The sequence below is a fragment of the Saccostrea cucullata genome, unplaced genomic scaffold (genome assembly GCF_032062105.1).
Source record: "Saccostrea cucullata isolate Sc308-1 unplaced genomic scaffold, CSIRO_AGI_Scuc_v1 ctg1260, whole genome shotgun sequence".
Taxonomy (NCBI): Eukaryota; Metazoa; Mollusca; class Bivalvia; order Ostreida; family Ostreidae; genus Saccostrea; species Saccostrea cuccullata.
The window spans coordinates 326087-348778 of NW_026928677.1; the positions used below are offsets into that span (position 1 = coordinate 326087).

The 22692-nt window shown below is 32.6% G+C and overlaps 1 protein-coding gene and 1 long non-coding RNA gene across 4 annotated transcripts; both read right to left on the reverse strand.

Annotated features, from left to right (window-relative positions):
- Window positions 1–3894: 3894 nt before the first annotated feature.
- LOC134278406 (uncharacterized) lies at window positions 3895–18958 on the reverse strand (the record flags this gene model as incomplete). The annotated part of the gene is made up of 3 exons (XM_062760717.1): window positions 3895–4187; window positions 4527–4806; window positions 18784–18958. Coding segments are annotated over 3 exons (535 nt in total), but the record flags the coding sequence as incomplete, so codon positions are not given.
- LOC134278398 (uncharacterized) lies at window positions 12176–16844 on the reverse strand. Of its 3 annotated transcripts, XR_009994441.1 has the most exons (4): window positions 16462–16509; window positions 16127–16255; window positions 12753–12948; window positions 12176–12619 (listed from the first exon to the last, which is right to left on the reverse strand). It is a non-coding gene; the product is annotated as an uncharacterized LOC134278398 (long non-coding RNA). The 3 variants fall into 3 exon arrangements; XR_009994439.1 differs by having other exon boundaries at window positions 16127–16844; XR_009994440.1 differs by lacking the exon at window positions 16127–16255 and having other exon boundaries at window positions 16462–16512.
- Window positions 18959–22692: the final 3734 nt, after the last annotated feature.

Here is a 22692-nt window from a genome sequence, read left to right on the forward strand (position 1 = left end):
ACCTTGGTGCCATTTGAAAGAACATGACAAGTTGAGTATGCGTTACAAATATGCAGTCTTTATCTCTCACTGTTCAAAAGTAATAGCAAAAGTTAAAGTTGACAACAGACAGAGAGAAACAAGAGGCCCAAGGGCCTTGAATCGCTCTTCAAATAAATTGTACAACCTATCACTTGTATTTGAAGCCTCTAATACTAAGTATCCTAAGACCCAAGTTGCATTAACTGACAAAGTTTGATGATTCTTAGCCAATTAGGACTGAAGATATTTTAATAAAGCTATAAAAAAAACCATGAGTAGGTCAAGGTGACCTACTTTAAGATTGAAGTTTTCTGAGGACTCAAGATGCATAAATAGACAATCTAAGTTTGAAGATTCTAAGTCAATAAGTATTTGAGATATTCAAAAGTTGGTTACCTTGACCTACTTTTTGGTCTACATTCTTGGAAAACCAAAAATGCATCAATTAACTGACAAAGTTTGATTATTCTAGGCCAATAAGTACCGGAGATACTTAAATATAGCCATAAAATGTCAAAAGTAGGTATAATTACCTACTTTTTAGTAAACATATTTCAGAGCCCAAGATGCATCTGCTGACCAAGTTTGATAGTTCTAAGCCAGTAAGTACCGGAGATATTCAAAAGTACTCACCATGACCTACTTATCGGCCGACATTATCTGAAAACCTAAGAGGCATCAAATAACAAAGTTTGATGATTCTAAACCGATAAGTACAAGATATGCTTAAATATAGCCATAAAATGTCAAAAGTAGGTCACCGTAACCTACTTTTTAGTCGTCACTCTTCAAAAACCCAAGATGCATCAACTGACAAAGTTTGATGATTCTAAGCCAATAAGTACTGGAGACACTTTAATATTGCCATAAAATGTCAAAAGTAGGTCACAATATCCTCCTTTTTGATAGGCACTCTCCAACAACCCAAAATGCATCAACTAACAAAATTTGATGATTCTAGCCAATAAATACTTAAAATACCTAAATATAGCCATGAAATGTCGAAAGTAGGTCACCCTGACCTACTTTTTGGTCGTCACTCTCCGAAAACCCAAGATGCATCAACTCACAAAGTTTGATGATTCTAAGCCAATAAATACTAAAGATACTTAAATATAGCCATAAAATGTCAAAAGTAGGTCACCGTGACCTACATTTTGGTTGACATTTTTTCAGGGTCCCAAGATGCATCCGCTGATTAAGTTTGATAATCGTAGGTCTGAAGGTAATCAAAATATGCCTATAAAACAATTCGAAAACAAAGCCTGCAAAATTGTACAAGTAGGTCACAGTGACATACTTTTTCTTAAATATGTTTTAAGGTCCCAAGATGAAGCATCTTACAAGATTTGATGATTCTAACCCTCTCTGTGTCTGAAATAATGGGATTAAATGTTTTAATCAGGGTAAGTCATAAAGTTCAAAAAGATATGTTTGTGAAACACTATGTGCCCGGCGGCAAGAAAGTTCAAAAAATCTATTTTTAGCATATAGGTCACAGTCAAGGTCACAAGGTCATTGACCATGGGGTCAATTCCAAGACTTTTATTAGTGGAGTATGCATACCCCAAATTTCATTTCAGTATATGCAACGGTTGCAAGGAAAATGAACGGAAACTTAGAATGGACCGACAGACCGACGGACAGCAGCAAAGCATAAAAAAACAGGTCTTGATCAATTATGACATTAATAATTTTAAATCGCTTACATCTTTCTTCTTGCTAGAAGCCAGGCTAAGGATTACCTCCCCTGTCTCATCTATAAGGGTGATCTCTTTTCTATACAGACCCTGAGACGTGCTACTACCCCAAAAAATCGTGTGACTTTCGTGCGCTTTCCGTTTCGTGCAAACCGTGTAGCGTTTCGTGTAAAACGTGCAGCGTTTCGTGCAAACCGTGTAGCGTTTCGTGTAAACCGTGCAGCGTTTCGTGTAAGCTCCAAAGCGTTTCGTGCAAACCGTGTAGCGAGCGTGCGAAAAGCGTGTGAGAAACGTGCGACTTTCGTGTAAGAACCGTGTGAGAAACGTGCGACTTTCGTGCAAGAATCGTGTAAGATTCATTCGGAAGTCATTTCATTTTAGATATGGCTATCGATGGGTCAGGATGTAAAATTCTATTAGTATTTTATTGAATTAGTTATGCTTGTGATATTATAGGAGTAAAAAAAAAACAAAATGAAATCACACGGTAATGTATAATTTATATTTGTTTGATTTCTTTTCCTTCTATAGAAAATGTGTTCAAATTAATCAACTATTTACAACAATTTTAAGGGCATTGAATTCAATATACTATCAACGCGATCATGGCTTCTTACATATTTTTTCTCAAAGAAAGAAAGAAATACCGGTATTATTTTTTTTTTTAATTTAAAGCAAAAATATATCAGGACTCCGCTCTTGTCTTTACATTTGAAACGGTGTGTCATTTAATACTTTTTAATACATAAAACTTGTTGCTCATTATTGTCAAATAAATGAATTTTATAATTTAATTCACATGCACTGACGACCACATCTTTCTAAACGAAAGGGGGGGGGGGTTAAATTAAATTACTAGTACAGTCTTTCATTTTTGTTGTTGTAACTTTCAATCTAATGTTAGTTTAAGCAAATGCTTAATTTTCTATTCTTTTTTAAAATCCTTTGTTAAATGTGTGCGCAGAAACTCCCCTTAAAAATGTATTGGAATCTTCTTTCCGCCTTTCAACTGTGATCAAGGTCATTTACAACAGCGGTCACGGGCTCCGAGTGCGTGGCAACTGAAAACCTGTTTTGCTATATGTACATGTTGAGTTCACGGCTTAATGACACCTGAAAATTACGACTGGATTTTTTTTTTAAATGAAATGGTTCTATAAATATTTAATGGGTACAACTTATAAATCAGCCGATTTCATCTTTTATTTGTAAATCCGAATTTCTAGCCGTAAACAGCAAAATAAACAGAACTGATTTGGTTGTCTTTTCATGAATATCATGTAAGAAAAGCTTAGGAGTAAATCATGAATAATTGTATATTATTTGTTTTATAAATCACGTACTTTTTGTTTCATCTAAGATATTTCAGTTTTCTTGTAATATACCTGAATGCCGGTGTAAAGATCGATCTATATTGTATGTACAATGTATAGTCAAATGCCGAGACTATTAATAGTTGTACACATATATACATACGTTTAGTCCTGTTTTGAAATGAAGGATTTTGCAGTATGATGGGTATACTGATGTTATTTGATAAACTTCATGTAAAAAGAGAAAGAGAAAAGAATAGAATAATAGAGCACATTATCCCCCCCCTTTACCGGTTTCCCTTCTATTGATAATGCTTGCGTAAAATAAAAAAAAATCTTTAAAAATTTATAAATAATCGTTAGTAGAGTATATAGGCAGATATTATTACTAATTTAAAATCAAAATCACGAAAAATAATCCGCCTACGGAAATCAAACACAATATATTCAATATTATTAAAAATCAATGAGTTTATATTCCTGCGGTAAGAAATCGAATTTGTGTTTAATTTATTAAATTATACTCGTAAAAATATTAAATAAAGAAATGAATGACTAATACCTGTATATAAAAATTGTATTTTATTAAACAGTCATTCATGATATCGGCATTTCGTTTTTAAACAGTTGGATAAATAAATAAATAAATTCGAACTGACAATTATTTATCATTTACTTACAACTGTCAGAGTATTAAATATTTCTATCGGTTTATATAATACAAGTGTACTGAAATTTAATTTAAAACAGCTGCTTAAAGTGGCTTTGTGAAAGATTTGCATTGAATTAATGATAAAACGGTAATAATTCCCGAGATATTCCGAGTAGAAAAATCCAAACCGAGGCCAAAATGTGCGAGAATCGTGCACAAAGCGTGTGAGAAACGTGTACAAAGCGTTTCGTGCAGCCTTTCGTGTAAACCGTGCAGCCTTTCGTGCAAAGCGTTTCGTGTAAACCGTGTAGCGTTTCGTGCAAACCGTGTAGCGTTTCGTGTAAACCGTGCAGCGTTTCGTGCAAACCGTGTAGCGTTCGTGTACCGTTCGTGCAGCGAGCGTGTGGGGTAGTAGCACGTCTCAGGGTCTGTAAAATCTCTTCATCATCCCATTTTGCTTTGGCTCTAGTTTTTTAGTCTTTTTCAAGATTGCCAATATATCTGGAAGATTTTGAAAACCAGTTTAAAATTTTTTGTATATTTACAAGCAAATTCAAATTTATGAGCCCCCCCCCCCTTCAGATGCATTTAAAGGTACATAGACACAAGATTGCCACTTTTCCTAAGTGTTAAAAATTAAATCAATATTTGTGACAGTGCAAGTATGTGTCAATCAACAAAATCCAAAAACTTAAAGTCTCAATATCTTTTAGATGAAATAAGATTTTTAATTGATTTCATTTTCGTGTGAAATGCTATTACAATATATAAGTTGTGATATTCTACAGAACTGTTACAATGTAACTTCAAATCTGTGTCTATGCACCTTTAAAACCTCACCAAATTTCTGGGCATTGGATAAATTCTGAGAGGCCTGCTGAACCTCCATCAGACGTGTGGGTTTCAGATTCACACCTCTATTTCTGCTTGTACCACTGCTAGTCCCTGCTTTACTGTCTTTCTTTTCACAACTTTGGACAGTTTTTGTATCAAGACAAATGATTTTTCCATTTGATGCATCTTGAAATTCGGTGCCTTCTTCAAAGTGAAGCTCATATCCATGTCCCACATTGTTTGTTTTGTAGACATTCTTAATTTTGGCACCTGTTATATAATATTCCTGTCAAAAAAAATTTGATCTTAGATCTTCATCGATGATCAAATGCTTAAGTACCAGTTATAGTTAGATTATAATCTAAGTAAATAGAAATGCACATTTTCTTTCCATAGAAGCTAAATAAACATGATAAGGCCAAATAAATAATAGTCTTGTTTCCTGCTACCAGTCTGAAAAAAAGGGTAGCCAAAGTAGGTAGGGAAACTATTTTATTTTTCTTTTTTATTTTACAATGTTTTATGTTTTTTGTTTCTTTGGATAATATGTTCTAATACAAGATCAAATTATAAATGCCATATTTCAATTTTGCCTTTTAAAATTATTTCATGTCTTTTGATGCACAACTCAAGTGGTATTTTATGAAAGTCCTTATTCAAAACACTGAATTTTATGAAACACAACTTCAATATACATTTTTTCAGTTTTGGAACATGAAATTCCAAAAATTAATGATTTTCTTCCCCCAAACTAAAAATAAAGTGCCAAGCCACAGCATGATACGCCTGTCAAAAAATTACAATTATCTTAAACGATCAAAAGTGCAAGAAAATCATGACAACCTTGATTTTAGATTTCCATGATTTTTGAACTCCTTAAAAATTTGTTTATCCATCTCCTTTGGTGTAAGCATTAATTATAACATATACATGTATTGCATCATTCATAGATTTCTATACTGGTTGTGTTAGACCTTGCAAAATGCCTATCATATTAAACATTATCAAATTAGGCTTAACAACTTAATTTATACCTAATTAATTTTGAAAATTAAAGGCTGGCCATCAAATATAAAATGACCAACAGATCTTCTGTCTAATTCCCAAAGGATACACTGTCAGTTAAAGGTCATACGAAACAATGTCCTGCGTATTTTGGGTTATATACGGAAATGAGTTCATCTGAGCAACATTAATCAGACTGAAATAACATTTTGCATTTTTTACGCAAGTTGAAGGCAGCAGAGTCGACCAAAGATACTTTACTGCGAAGATGAACTTCAACTAGCGCGGCTTATCTCCCTTTGCTTATGACGTCAATAAGACCCACTCGCTACATTCAGTACTAATATTTATATAGCCGATCGTGTCTTATGCAGCGTAATTTTTAAGAAATAGCATTGTCTTTACTAAAATTTTGCATAAATATAGGATTTTCAAAACAGATATTGTTCGTCTTTTAACATCCTGTATGTTTGCAAGATTTAAGCATGTTTTTTCCGTGTAATTAATTGTCATCCTTCTACATTCTAATATAATGAGCATGAGGGGGGGAAAGATGGCCAAAGAAAGCAGAACTTATGTGCTCGAGTTATATATAAATATAGAGGCTGTCAAATATCATTACAGTTGAATAAATTTCTAACACAAAAATATGATTTATTAAATTCCCAATATTTTTTTTTAAAGAACGATTAAAATATTAGCACTGTCGATTATCGATCGGTAGCACACGCTGTATAAGTAAATTTGGATTCGATTGACAGAGGTGTGAGAAAGCTAAACTACACCATAGGATAAATGATGTAATTTATTAACTGTTAATGCAAATAAAATTACACATATTCTATGATATCTCTACCTCGCACTCCCGACTCTCAGTTATTCCATACTCTTTCCTTTTCTCATTGACTCTTTCTCATCCCGTATTTTTTTTTTTACCAAAGTTGGTACATTTACACATGACACTGTACATGTACTATGTGCCTTTTCAAATATCGTAATAGTTTAAAAAAAAAATTAGCCTCGGACTTTAAACGCAATTCTATCTTTATATGTAATCCTACGTTTCTGTATGTATTTACTGATACAAATTTTCTAAAGTTGTATTAGTTTTTTTTAACATAGATTAAGTCCTGTGATGAAGAATCTTTAACTGTAAAAGATATTTGATTCTTAAAATTGCTTAGGTTCAGTCTCGCAAACAATGTGCATTGGGGGCATTGGTTCTTTTCAATGGATCATCGTATGCACGCATATGAGTATTTCAAAACTGCAGTTACTCAATCAAACTGGTAAATAGAAGTATCAGTACCGTAACATCACAGTACATGTATATTCAGGTGCATACTTGTAATGCTTGTAGGTTTTTAAAATCACGTTTCTTGTGACAGAAAAAATACGATGATATCATAAACTTCCTTTTTCTCTATATCATGAGTTCTTGTGTTTCAGATTGCAGAAGTATGCATTCAAATACACCGATGTATTATAGATCAATGTTTATCATAAACTTCAATATCCCTGTATTTATTTAGGGAAAGGGGAGGGGGTACATCATGTATCATATACGTATAAAAAAAGAAAGCAAGGAGATTGTTGTCTTTAAGGTATTGATTTAAAATAATTAATCTTGGTTGGAGTGAAAAATCATTATTTCATCAGGGTTTTCACCAGGATCGTCTTACTATTAATAGCTCTCGTTTTCAGTTGCTGTTGCCAATTAATCATAGTTTAAATAGAGTAAACTGTTCTTTAGAATCAGATAGCTCATCTAAAAACATAATCACATTTATATCCACAAAGAAGACTAAAATGAACTTAATAAAGTACAGTAAAATTACACTAGATCTTACGAGTTGTTTACATCAATGGGTCGTTATGACGTCATGCAAACACAAAATCAAGAACAATAAGCGGGTAACAAATTTATCAAGTGGGCAAGTTTAGGCCTTCATTTTTCCGTTAAGCAAAAGCAAAAAAAATTTACCAAACGTAATTTAACATTCTTTCATACCAATCTATATGTTTAAAAAGTAAATCCTAGTGTTATGAACTGTTTCGTATGAACTTTAAGATAATGCTCTGAAGAAATAATTGAGACAGCTATAGCCTTGCTACATTGAACACATTAAATTAACTTTTAACTGGATGCTTGTCTACTAATTACTCCCAAGAGATTATTGGATCTGCACTATCTTCCATAAAGCTTTTTTAAAACATATAAAACCTCAATGATTTAAATTACATTTAATGGCAGACAGATTTTAATATGCAATTCATATGGACATGCTGATTCCACCCCACCCCCATAAAATTAGTTTTTTAAAGTTCATAATAGTATGTAAGATCAAAACAGTTTATTATGCAAAATCAAATTATTTTTATTTACTTCTCATCAAATTCATTTTAAAACTTATGCTAGCCAACAAGAGCCATTTTAATCCAACAGGATTACCCATTTGGTCTAATCAGGGCTTGACATTAACGCTTGTCCAGTACCAATGAAAAAAAATTTCGGACAAGTGAATATTGCTGGGCACTTGTCCGATTGGACAAGTGCATTTTAATGTAAAGGGGTCTCAAAATAATGAAAAGAACGACTGTTGAAAGCTAAATCGGTAATTTCTTGAAACTTGAAAATCCAAACTTCGATCCCGATACGTATCGCTATATTCATATTGAGTTCACATTCGATCGGGATCGAAATTCATTAATTGCATACTTACTGAAAAGTCATGGAGGATACGAAATGTTAATATTGACAGTTTATGTTATTGTCTGGACAGAAAGCCTAAATTAAATATCTTTTTATGTTTCTGTTGTATTTATCAATAACATCAAGAATCAATCAAGCGCATGACATGTGTAAATAAATGGACTTAATTTTGATTTTCAAGTTGAAACTGTTGAACTTTATAGAAAATTTTTGGACAAGTGAAGTTGAAATTTGGACAAGTAAATGTCTTGGTAACTTGTCCGAATGGACAAGTTGGAAAAAAAGTTAATGTCAAGCCCTGCTAATACTCAAGGGATATAGATAGCACCGATGCTCTTCCTCACACTAAACTCATTAATTTCTCTCTCTAATTTGACATGCATTTTTCTGTTATCAAAATTCTACTTGACCAGTGCTTGTCTAATGATAATTAAACTCATAGGAGTGGTGGAATTTCTTTATCATACATTACATTTGATATAGATTGCTGTCAAGTATATGCTAAAAAAATAAGTATTTTTCTTGATTTAACATTTTTCTAATAAGGATAGTGCAATACTTTTACATTTTTTAAAGTGTGTAAATGAAGAGAAAAAAAGACATTTTTTTTTAAAATTTCACTTAAATTAAAGGTCACAGTGACCTTGAAATAGGTCGCGACACACCCTCTACTTAAGATGCATAAAGTGGCCAAGTTTGATGATTCTACCTCTACTTAAGATGCATGAAGTGGCCAAGTTTGATGATTCTATTAAAGTCTAATAGTTTTCAAGTTATGGACCGGTCAGGATTTTTCCATATTTGGCTATAGCTTTTTAATGATAGGTCAGAGCGACCTACTTTTTGTGCGCAACACACCTTTTACCCAAGATGTATCAGCTGACAAAGTTTGATAACTCTAGGCCTTATAGTATTCAAGTTATGAGCCGGACATTAGAAAAGCTAACAGAAGGATGGACGGACAGCTATACAGTTGAGAGGTACATTGTGCATTTTACGGAAGGTGTGGGGTTATAATTTTGCTTTGTGGGGTTATTAATAGTACAGTGGTGACATGAGAGGTTTCATTAGGAATTCAAACAAATGGTATATTGTGGGGTTAAAGGTCTATATTTGTGGGGTTAAAGATCTATATTTGTGGGGTTAAAGATCTATATTTGTGGGGTTAAAAATAAATTATTTAATATCAAGTCAACTTTACGGGCAACTAATTATAAGTACTTAAAATTGTTACTGTTTATCTGAAGAACTTAGAACGGATATTGCAATAACTTTTTTTCAACTACTGCCTAGCAGTAACAATGCAAAAAAATGTTTTTATTTGAGGATAACTGTTGCATCAAAGTAAATTAACCCATCATGTTTTCACATGAAGATGATAGACAAGAATATCCCAGAAAGTGTTAAACAAACAACCCAAATATGCTATATAGATATAACAGACAACACTAACCCCATAAATTATAAGACAAACAACCCCAGTATGTACTCTTATAAAGATAATAGACAACACTAACCCCATTAAGTGTTTGGACAGGAACCCCACTATGTACTCTCTTATAAAGATAATAGACAACACTAACCCCATAAAGTGTTTGGACAGCAACCCCACTATGTACTCTTATAAAGATAATAGACAACACTAACCCCATTAAGTGTTTGGACAACAACCCCACTATGTATTCTTATAAAGATAATAGACAACACTAACCCCATAATGTGTTTGTACAGCAACCCCACTATGTTCTTATATAGATAATAGACAACACTAACCCCATAAAGTGTTTGGACAACAGCCCCACTATGTACACTCATAAAGATAATAGACAACACTAACCCCATAAAGTGTTTGGACAACAACCCCACTATGTACTCTCATAAAGATAATAGACAACACTAACCTCATAAAGTGTTTGGACAGCAACCCCACTATGTACTATCATAAAGATAATAGACAACACTAACCCCATAAAGTGTTTGGACAGCAACCCCACTATGTACTCTCATAAAGATAATAGATAACACTAACCCCATAAAGTGTTTGGACAGCAATCCCACTATGTACTCTTATAAAGATAATAGACAACACTAACCCCATAAAGTGTTTGGACAACAACCCCACTATGTATTTTTATAAAGATAATAGACAACACTAACCCCATAAAGTGTTTGGACAGCAACCCCACTATGTACTCTCATAAAGATAATAGACAACACAAACCCCATAAAGTGTTAGGACAACAACCCCACTAAGTACTCTTATAAAGATAATAGACAACACTAACCCCATAATGTGTAACAACCCCATTATGTTCTTATATAGATAAAAGATAACATTAACCCCACAAAGTGTTAGACAAGAACCACAATATGTTCCGATAGAAAATATTAGACATCTTAATAACCTCAGAGTGTTAAACAAACAACCCCGCTGTATTCTCATGTAACAGATACCAGTAACCATATGAATTTAAGTGTTTGAAAACCCAAGTATGTTCTAATATCAAAAAACTCTACCACGGACTGGTAATAAAATAACAAGAAGCCCCACTATGTTCAGTCGCAACTTCTCGAGCCTTTCTGACTAGCTGACAAATGACCTCGAATGTATTAGTTAGACGCCATGGCAACAACCCCCCCCCCTTTTCATGATCTTCGAAATGAATGCATGAAGACCTTTTATCTGTGGAATATGGAGTTTAATTTTATTCAATGCTATGATATTACATAAAACTTACTATAAAAGGGACTTCTTACTTCCTCTATCCTATATTTGAAAAAAACAAGAAAAGCATAACCTTTAACATCAGGTGATGTTAATACATTCGAGGTTGTTTTTCCGAACTCTGATGGAAAGACCCTGAGTGAGATGATGCAATTGCCAGTACGTCATATCCTTTTTTTTTTACTATTAAAAATACCAAACTATACTCATAATACTTTTTCCTATTTTGATAACATACTTGAAAATTTGTTTTAAATATTTTTCAAACTATTTTTAATTGGATAATCTCTTTATCTTAACTGCTTATTTCTAATGAGAATTTTTTCTTTGAATCTGCTGGTGCATGAATTTGAAGTGTACATTATGCATCAAAAGCATTCATAATTTCTTTGTAAATTAATAATAATAAATAAAAGAGATGATCCTGATTTTTTTAAAAAAAAATTAATCAAACTTTTCAGTTACTCGACAAGATGAACACAGATACGAAACATGTCAATAAATGCAGAACACAGAAAAAACCCTCAAAATTTGAGACAATCTTCATAAATGTAAAAAAAAAACAAGTATATAGTGAGTTGTCAAATAACTCTAAAACTTGCATGGTGTTGCTACTTATTTTAAACAAATATATTAATTTAAATGAAGTTTTAAGAAAAAATGTGTAGTCTAATATCTCATCATTTTGCAATTTAAAATTGATATTTAAACAAAAATAACGATGTACATCCTTTTGGAAAATATACTCAAACTTACAGCTGCACCCCCACTCCCATCCCCTAAAATAAAATGAAAAAAAACAACAACATGCAATTGATTTACAATTTTCAAAAAAATAAAAATCAAACAACATAAATGTACATTTCAGTTTAATAATTATTTCTCACATTTAAAATGAGATCGCTAATTAAAAAAGACGAAAACTATAACTGTTACTTAATGTATAGAAATTTACCATGACGAATGCAATATGTTCATAAAAGATCCTTTTGTCTGAAAGCTGAACACTACTCATAAACATAAGTAATCAGAGATTACATAGCTCAATTCAAAAAATGATTACTTCAAGTGAGAAACGGTCTCACATTTAACTAATAATCGAGAAGTTAATTTAAGGTTTGCAGTAACTTGAGAATAGACATCCAAATACTTGAAACTAGTTGCCCATCAAGAAAATCACTCTCTACCATCGGCTTATACATTCACCTCTGTCGTTGGCTCGCGTATACACAGTTTTAAACACGAGAAATAGTGCGTTTGTTTTAATTCATTACAATTCAATTTCTATGTTTATGTCTGAATTTTGAGATAGACATTTACTAAATCAATCCAGAACTATTGATTTGAATTGAAACAATTCTTCAAATATCACGTTTTATACGTTATGTCAAAAATCTTGACGTGAGCCCATTGCAGAGGTGTCTGAGAGAGGAACGAACGACAACTCTGCATGGGAGATTGCAAGAAAATGTCATTCAATCCACGACCCCTGAAAATGTTATCTTTTTAAGATCAACTATCAAAAATCGATTCATCTTCTTTTTCTGAAAAGTAAGTCAGGTCCTAAATGTCGCCGTCTGGAGCAGACAATGGCAAGAATGAATCGGGATTGTGCTTGTTCTTCTGAAAAGTCTTTCATTCATACTTCATGTATACCTGTCAAAAAAAAAATACAGTAAAATATGTTTGTAAATGATAATGTTCAATTTTTTTTTACAGGTTATGTTTTAATTTATTGTAAAATAATATTGTTGTCTTGATTTTATGGGCACTTATAACATGTACTAACCATCAATCTGGATGTCTTTGATAGTTGCTTTCCTTAAATTTGTGAACTATATTCAGATCACAAATTGTGTGTTCTTGAAAGTCATAGGTTTGTTCTTTCAACTTTATGAATGTCCGACGCCTGCTGGTGTTGCTGCAAAAATAGAGCGGCCTAGATCATCAAAGTTCCACTGATGTTCACTTTCAGTATCTGAACTCTACAAAGGAATACAGAAGCAAATGTTTATTTATATCACAAAAATTCCGAGTTACTAATTAAAATTCATCGAAATTTATTTAAAGCATAGTTGTCATGTACTGTGAACTACTTTCTTATATTGGTAAAAGGTGAAAAAGTACAGTCAAACTTGTTTTAAGCTTTGGGAAGTCCAGAAACTAGCCACTTAAGACAGGTGGCCTCTTATTCCAGTTTGCCCAAGAAGTAGCCAGTCAATCAATAAATAAACAGCAATAACCACTACAGTTGATTTAATTAAACATGTCAATTTCACAAAACCTTTGTATGTGTGTATATATATATTAATCCATGCCTATTTAAAAAATATGAAATTAAAGAATTCCAAATTAAATTTTTAAGGTTTTGTTCATAAGTGTTCAGAGTTCCAGAAACGCACCGGTCCACCGGGGATCCCCGGTGAACTTTGAATGGGACCGGTAAAATCTTAATTTTATTGGTCAAAATGTCCGATGGTTTTTTTTTTTTTTTTTACAGACTGTATAACCTTTACATATAATCTTAACAAAATCATTTAATTCAATTGTCCTGACAATAAACAAATGAAAAACTAAAGGAATGAAAAAAAAAACGTCAGGGCATCGCCAGATCTTGTTTAAATAAAATGTAGACGTTGATTGTCTACTATAAAAAGCTACATATTAAAATAATAATTTCCATAAGTCTGGGAGGAAAAACAGTTTTAAAACCCCTGTCAACAAATATTTTCCATGATAAATATATGCACTCTGTAGTTCTGACAGTAAAAAATAAATGTGACAATCTACTTTCGTTTTGAAGGACAAATTTGCAGGGTTGCAAGAGTGCCTGCTATTTCTGCTTGATTACAGACAATTTGTTACCATTTATTATTTTCTCTATAATTTAATCTATTAGCATGATAATATTATACCAACTTCTGGAATTTTTTTTTAATGTATTTGATAGCATTTAAAATACAAGCGCGTTTTTCCCCTTTTCTAAAAATAGCGGATTGACTTGAATGTAGTAAAACGACAACAAATTCACTTAAAATCATCATTTTCATGATAAATTTGCATATCTTTTTATCATTAGTACATATTTTTAACTGTATGGAGGTTGTATAATAAATTTTAACTAGTCAGAAATATCGGATGTTTTACCAGGCTTTTTAAAACGAGTTTGATATTTTACGTAATATTTTTCCTGGCACATAAAATACAAAAATCCAAAAGAACAAAGCCTGAAAAACAACATATTTTCCAAACAATCAACCAAGAGCTGTCGTGTTGCAGATTTTATTTTTAAAAACATTTTAAAAATCTGTCAGAAAGGACATAATAAATTTATACATGAATTAAGCGTTGGTCATCACACGCCTTCGGCGACGTCAAATCCTGCATACAAAGGCCATATACAAAATATTTCAATAATTTTTTTTTTTAAATCTGCCATCTTTTTATTTACACATATCATTTATTATATTGTTACAATTTCCAATCCTATTATATGTTAAATTTACATACAAAAAATTAATGTCCGGTAAATTTTACAACTGTCCGGTGAATTTTGAATATTTACAAGACAATTGTCCGACATATTTTTGACTAGTTTCGGGAACTCTGAGTGTTCTTTTGTAACATTCAAATCATTCAAGAAGAAATACATGTGCCTTACTACTATCTATTTTTTTTTTAAATAAGAAAAAATATAAAAGCTTTAATTAAAAGACAGTTTAATGGTGAATTAAATAAAGTATAAAAATTTATTTCAGTAAGTGTCAATAAAATTCATTTAAAAACTTCACTATAATATGTTCAGGTAATGATCAGCAGTGTACCCCCCCCCCCCCCTTTCAATTAATCCTCGATCAACTACTTTGCTGAAGTTTTTAAAGTCTGGTAAATTTTTAATATTATTTTTATAAAGCTGTCAGAATTTCTATCTAACATACAGACACACACAAAAAATTATTCAATTGACCAAAGATTTGTATTAACGCAGTTTAAAATCATTCTACTACAACACAGGCGTCAAGTGCACCAGAGCGTAACTAATCCCTATCGATCGTCTCCTGATGGTGAAATTCACGAGATAATCATGCTATACAAATCATTTGTTTTGACAAGAGTTGCAATTAGAGCTTCTACACGGAATCAAAATCTAACAGGTGTGAAAATACTGATAGACCTGTATTAGCTAAGTTACATACTCTCACTGTAAATATTCAAAGTAATGATGAATTAATATTGTAAATTACAAAATGAAGCTTTAAGCATGAATTTCTTTAAGTTTAGCTATAGAAAAACTATTAATTGTGATTTAATTCTTTTAAATTTTCAATGGTCGATCTTGAAAAATAAGTACAAATTGATCTTACAGGACAATTATATTTTTCCATTAATTAACACAAAGAGAGTTATATATACGTATCTAAAGGTAATTTGTTTAATTTCTTTAATAGGTGAATTTTTTATCCGGCACATAATTACACAAGCGACTGTGTAAGCAATGTGACATATTGGGTATTTTAACAACTGATTAAAATGTCCTACACTCATTTATAAACATTGATTGTCATTTATCAAATTGATATACCACTAAATTTTACAACCTTATTATACAACCCCATGTTGATTCCTTCGAAGCCTACTTGCTGCGAAAATTTATTGCAGTGACATTAATTCCATTTTTCCATTCTGATTTTTTCTCTATAGATTAAGGTACGATTACAAGTACATGTAAACAAATGTGTGAAGAGTAGATAAACAATTGGTACGTATCTAGAATGAATTGAGAGAGAGAGAGAGAGAGAGAGAGCAATTATACTACGAAACAGGATAAAATTAAAGCCAAAAATATTCAATTTGAAAAAAATTTAAACACGGATGATTTAAAAATTAATCGGAAGGGGCGGAAGAGGCATGAAAAATCCAGAGATTTTGTCTCCCATCGGAAAAATCACATGTATTTATGTTATGAGATATCTGCATGTAATTACCATAGATATAGAGAAAATTCGAATTAAGAAAAAAACACGATCGTTTTTTGAAGTAAATAAGCCAAGTAGTACTCCAACACGGATTAAATTATGGAGATTTATTGACAGTTGGAGCATGTTATATGGAAAATTTAAATGGTTTGGATTTTTGTTGCAAAAAACGAGTGAAAATACGTACCAGGTGTGCTTTGCATGTATTGCACGTGTATAAATAATATAATCATTTTTTACTGGCCAACGGGACGACCCTCTTGCAGAAAACCACTAGCCCGACCCCCGGGTATCGGTCGATTTTCATTGCAGACCTCTGATTAAAAAAAGAACTATCAGTGCATTCATTATAATTTTTTTTTCACAAAAGCCCGTTTTCAATCGGTATGTGTTTATGTGGACTACAAGTGTCCTTTCCTTGACTTTAAATAAATTCTACAACTGCATAATGTACGTATGAATCATATCAAACAACTTACAAAGCTTTTTTTCAATGTGGTGCAACAAAATAGTAAGACTTACTGCATTTGCTTTTTGTGTTTCCGAATTTCCTCACTGCTAATACAAAATGTCCGCACAGCTACTTCCGTATTCTGCGCATGCGCAGTTAGTTTTAAATATATGCGCATGCTCAGGTATTCGGAACTCCTCGATTCAATTACCGAACTCCTCTAAACAGCAGATTTCTGAATGTCTGAGCGTTTTGGGCTAAGGACATGTCCAAAATTTGGACAAAGTCTTTGTGAGGTTAAATCTAATTTTAGGTTTTTCGACCTCATAGAGTAATTTTGAACGTAATTAGACCTCTTCATTATGGGGTTAACCCCACAGTACCCAAAAAACCCCACACTGCTGGAAAATACGTTAATTTTACCCCACAATGTACCTCTCGTAAGAACAGCTGGACAGACAGACGGACATGAAGCCTATAACATAATATGTCCCGTCTTAAGATGGGCGTATAAAAATCTTTAGTGTCGGGTGCAAAAAAATAAGGTAGGTCGGGTAGCATGAAACAAGACTATTTTTATTTTTGGCCTTAAACTCAAATAAAGGTATGCCAATTATATATATGGGGAAGGTTGAAAGTTAATTGATACATTTTCTAATTGAAAAGTGAATGATTTTTCAAACAGTAAAAGAAGGCTTATAAGTATAGCAAACACAATCATAAAGAATTGATTCTGGCAACAAAGTGTTTTTCATTCCAGGTGGTTTTAAAATATGTAATTATCAATTTGACAAATTTAACAAATTATGTGCTTAGTTAGGAATTAAAATCTATACTGTAAAATCCTAATTAGCCGCCCCTGACCCTATAAGCCCCCCACCACCACCTCAACCCCCACCTCAACCCCCACCCTCACCCAGTACTCTTTCTATTGTCAAAAAACAAGGGCCCCCTGTACCATGTCTACAGTGATTAAAATAAAATAGAATCGTTTCATAAGTCTGCCACAATTTGAAGAAAATAATAATAAAACCTGTCTATTATCCAATTTCTCAGTGGAAAAATGAATCATTCAATATAATTTAGGGTAAAATTATGATATCTTCACTTAACATGCTGAAAGTAAAGTTAAACATTATTTTAGTTGTTCTTTGAATTTTTTTTTTCAAAGATTTTTTCAAGTTAAAATATGACATTGCATAATTTATAATGACAATACCAAAATACCCTTCCCCCTTTTTGCAGTTTTCTAAGCGCCCGGGTTGGTTTAAGAAATAAAGTCCGCGTTTTCGTGAATGTTGCAGAATTAACCTCCAAGGTCAAGAAATGTTGTTTGAAATATAAAAGCCGAGGCGTTAGCCGAGGCTTTAAATTTCAAACAACATTTCGAGACCAAGGAGGTTATTCTGCATCATTCACGACAACAAGGACTTTATTTCTATTCTACCATGGACGATAAATACGGCCGATTGTTTCCTCTATAGAGAAACAAATTAGGTCACCATGTCTCGATTACGCTGTTCTATTTAACACCAGTGAGAAATTTTGTTGATTTACCTATATATGGAATGCAGATATTGGAGCTTTCCTTGCATTAAAAACAGTCTTGTTTAATTACAAATTTGTTCGTAATATGTATTGATCAGTTAAAATGAATATACAAAAACAAAATCATGTTCTTGTTTTACTGCTAAAATTGTTTAATGTGTAGGGAGGTCCAAGGAATAGCCCCGCTTAGCTATAAAAACCGACATTCATCAGCAACTTGATGCAATTTACAGTGTTTATACTGCAAAAGATGACACATCGATGCGCTCTTATCAAGTATTTCATTCTACAGCCAAACATGCATTTGAATTGTTCAGATTTGATACGTGTTTCTGATCTGATAATTTTTTGATGACGTTCATGGTCTATTGGAGAATAATGTCCCGCGGCTTCCTTTGAAGATTTCAATAACCGTGGTAGAATAATAGGTATTATACGGTAATTCACCAATACATATAGTAAAACATTCTATAAACAAAGTGCCAAGGACATGTAATTCTACTCGACATAAATCTTGTTATATAAGCTTTCAATTATATTTACAATATGTTAAAAAACCTTAGGGGTAATGAAAATAAGTTCACTTACCCCCTGCTTTAATGTCAATCATTCATTATAGACCTGTTTGCCATAATCATCACATGTTTAACTATACATGTAATACAAATGTCATTGTATAGTTTAAGTTTAACATAGCAATTTCAGCTGTTAAATTCTGTAAAATTAACTTTTATACAGGTTTAGGATCATGCTTTTTTAATATCTTATGGTAAAAATAAAAGTATTTAAGTAATTGAAAAATAAGTGTTATTGAGTATGACATCAATTGTATTGCAATTATTTACCCTATTATGTGTCACTTTTGATGCAACATATTCTGCCAGACCGCCGAAGGCAATGCCTGCAATTTTTGAAGTTTTGTCCTCTAAAACTACCCTGCATATTTTTCCACTGCCACTTGTGAAAGGGACCACTTTTGCCTTTTCATTTGTGAAGGAAAGTTTGGCCTTTATCTTCCAGCTGGAAAATAATTGAAAATTTTATACAGTTATAAATAGTTAAATCTGTTTCATCAAAAATCATTCATTTAAAAAAAAAATTATGGCTGAATAATGAAGCCATGCATGCCCTCTTGCATACTTGTAACAATAGTCAGTATAAGGGAATACCTCGGTAGTTTCTTTCTATAGTAAAGATAACAAGCGAGGGTTTCCGAATTGGCACGATAAACGTAGAACACGATAAACGGAAAACACGATAGAAAGCGCAAAACACGACAAATGGAAAACTTGATACGATAGGATACGATAAGATACACGCACGATACGATAGGATACACGCACGATACGATAGGAAACATGCACGATAGGACACGATAAATTTGTAAAGAATCACGATGCGGGTACTGTACTATCGTATCGTGGGATAGCCGTATCGTTGCACCCTTAATTGTCGTAATATCATGAATATGGTAGGACTTATGCAGTAAATAGTTTCAGAATTCTTTTTTTTTTTTTAGAAATTCTGCAATTATTTGTTTAAATTGCAGGCAACATACATGTAATTGGAGACATTTTAACTGTGGTGAGAGCCTGTCCCTAGTCATATAACATTAATTGCTATTTATAGTGAGCCCTATGCTTGTAACTGCGAGCTCTTAAAGCAATGCCTGTGCGAAGAGAAAAATTCGGACTACTGCACAATCATTCAATAGAATTTTTTGACGCAGTAATTTGGACCCACATTATCAGACAGGGCCCAGGGGTGGTATTGAAATCAGTCATTTTTGAAAATGACGGATAATGGTCATTTCTTCTAAGTATATAATGTACACAATTTTCTGATTTTTTGTAAATATGACGTCTTTTCATCATATTTCCATTATCAAGTCAATTTTCCCATCCCATTTACTACAGTAATTAGATAGTACACTATCCTGCCATAGACCCTTGTGTAGAGAAACATCTTGACAAGTAATTGAAACCAAAATAATTTAGTGCGCCCTGTAAAACTAATGAGATAATTAAGTGCGCCCACGCCATAGACCTTATAACAATTTGATAAAAAATGATGAAAAACAGTCATTTTTTAATATCAGAGATAACTCTATTTCTAAAATAAATTTCAAAATAGAAATGACTGTTTTTCATCATTTTACTAAAAAAAGATGAATTTCCATCATTTTTAAAAATCAATTGAGTTGCGTCAAGCGAAAAGGGACCTTCGTGACAAAATTTTCGAAAATCGTTTTTTCACCGAATCTGAAAGAGCTAGCTTTACTGAATATTTTGATACCAAATTTTTTATTGAATACCTTCTAAATTCTAATTAAAACTCAAACTGAAAGCAATGCAATTTTAAAAAGATAACGCTATTAAACGTTGAATTACGTCGCATAACGTTATTGAAATTTGGAACGTTATTGTTACTAAATAACCCTATTGTATTCGTTAGAAATAATTTTTTTTACATGTATTTAAGGTTTTCAGTGCCCCCCCCCCCCCCATTTTAGCATCTATAGGATCGTATACATTGTAAAATAGCAATAAGTCTGTTGGGAACCGGAAAAAAACGACATTTTTTTTTCTATATGTATATGTAGACCAATATTGAAATGATAGAGTAAGTTGTACATTTTCAAAGAATATATTCAACGACACCATTTCATCTTTTTTTCTACATCATGAACATAAGTATGCTTTAATCTCTGAAAAATTGGTGTTTGAAAGGATCCTTCACAAGGGGATAGACCGCTGACCATGTGTACAAATCCAAACAAGTTCCTACTCTGAATTTATCTCGCAAGGCATTCGTAACAACTCGGAAATTTTCCAGGGAAGAAATAACTTATGTTCGTGAACAGAAATGACTGAGTATTTACGATTGCTTGCAAGTGACTGAAATGAATACTTATGTTAATGTAGTAAGGTCGTATCCGAGGATAAACCCCGGTCGAAGTACTGTTTTTTCCCTTTCGCCATATCAGCAAACTTACCTCCACAAAACAAACGCTTAACCAGTACCTACATGTATATGTATTTTTTTTATTGTTTTGGAAATGACATAGTTATACTTCCCTGAACAATTGTTTTTTAGGGGTGGGGTGGGGTGCAGCTTTCAGGCATTGATATAATTTTTTTTTCTACTTATCAATTATACCACACTTCTTTCAAAATCGATGTCCTTTTATTTTATTTCAATTGATAATTATATTGAAATGTGGAAAATTACACAATTCAAATAAGATTAAACGTGTTTGCCCCACCCCCCACCTTTCTAACGATATTACTTGCCTATATGTCGGTGATTTAAGATGCTAAAATCAAATAAAATATACAGGTACACATTATATCAATTATTATGACTTTACTATACATCAGTGTAAGAAATAATTTTTTTGTACATTGGGGAAAGGGGGGGGGGGGGGGTAGGCCTCCCTTAAAAAAAACGAGCTCGGCACGTTGTGCTTCCCATTGAACAAAGACACGTTACATCGCTTGCAATTGTTTAAATTTTGTGTAAGATAAATATCGTATGTTGTACAATTTTGTAAAGAGAAAATCTTGTATTTTATTCTCATCTTAAAAATATTATGGAATTTGTATTTGATCAGCACTAAAATATACCGATAAAAATATTTAAGTTATGTAGATATCTAGGCTTGATGCAAAACAATTAGTCGGACAACAATAAAAGTAAGACGTTAAATTCACACTTTCAAAATATGCTAAAATCGTTAATATATAATAAACACATATATAAGTTTTTCTTCTGTGCCACCCATTCAGTACGTTGATTCATGCAATATTTCATTGACCAAGTCAATGGAATCGGATGACATTCTAACTGTACAATCTAAACATTTGATACACAGTTATACATACTATACATGTAAATAATCAGTTTAATTCATATTCAGCCGTATCAAAGAGAACAAGAAAATATATGTTTTAATGGTGTGGGATGCATGGGTCTCATCCCCTGAAAATCCTCATACATGTAATAATATAATCTACGTATACACGCTGCCATCGGAAGAAATTTCTTAAGATTTATTCTCAGCATTATTTTGTAATAGATAGGTCATTATGCATTTAATTGTACAATCGGCAATCCTCGGTTGACTCCGCTTCACTCCATTCAAACAGTTACGATCTATCCGAGGAGCTCCGAGTGATATCAACCCCCCCCCCCCCACACACACACACACACACATACGTGTTTGGACTTCGATCTGGGGACCCTGCCAAAAAATCTTAAAATGGGGACTAAGCGATTTCGTGGCAGAATTGGTATTGTTTAACTTATTTTACCCCGTAAGTATCCTGGAATAAGTAAATAAACTGAGTCTTTGAGCTAGAATGATATATTCATAAATTTAGAAAATGGGGACCCGGAAGTGCCAATATGGGGACCTCTGTGTAAAGGTAGGGGACCCAACTTCTCATAAGCTTACAGAATTGGGGACCTTTACTCAGTCCCTCATACACAAGGAACAGAAATGGGGACATATTTATAAATTTAAGTTTGGAAGATGGTTGGACATGTTTATTTATTTATTTATTCCGGCGCGGATTCAGGGATTTCTCAATGTGGGAAAGGGTTATCCTTAGTCCAAAAATTTCCAATCCAGAAATTCCTTAATAAGCAATAACAAATGAAAATAAAAAAGAAAAAAAAACATGTTATATCATTTCCCAAACGTTTATAAATAATCTATTTCTATGCGCTATTGGTGGGGTTTACGTTTTTTT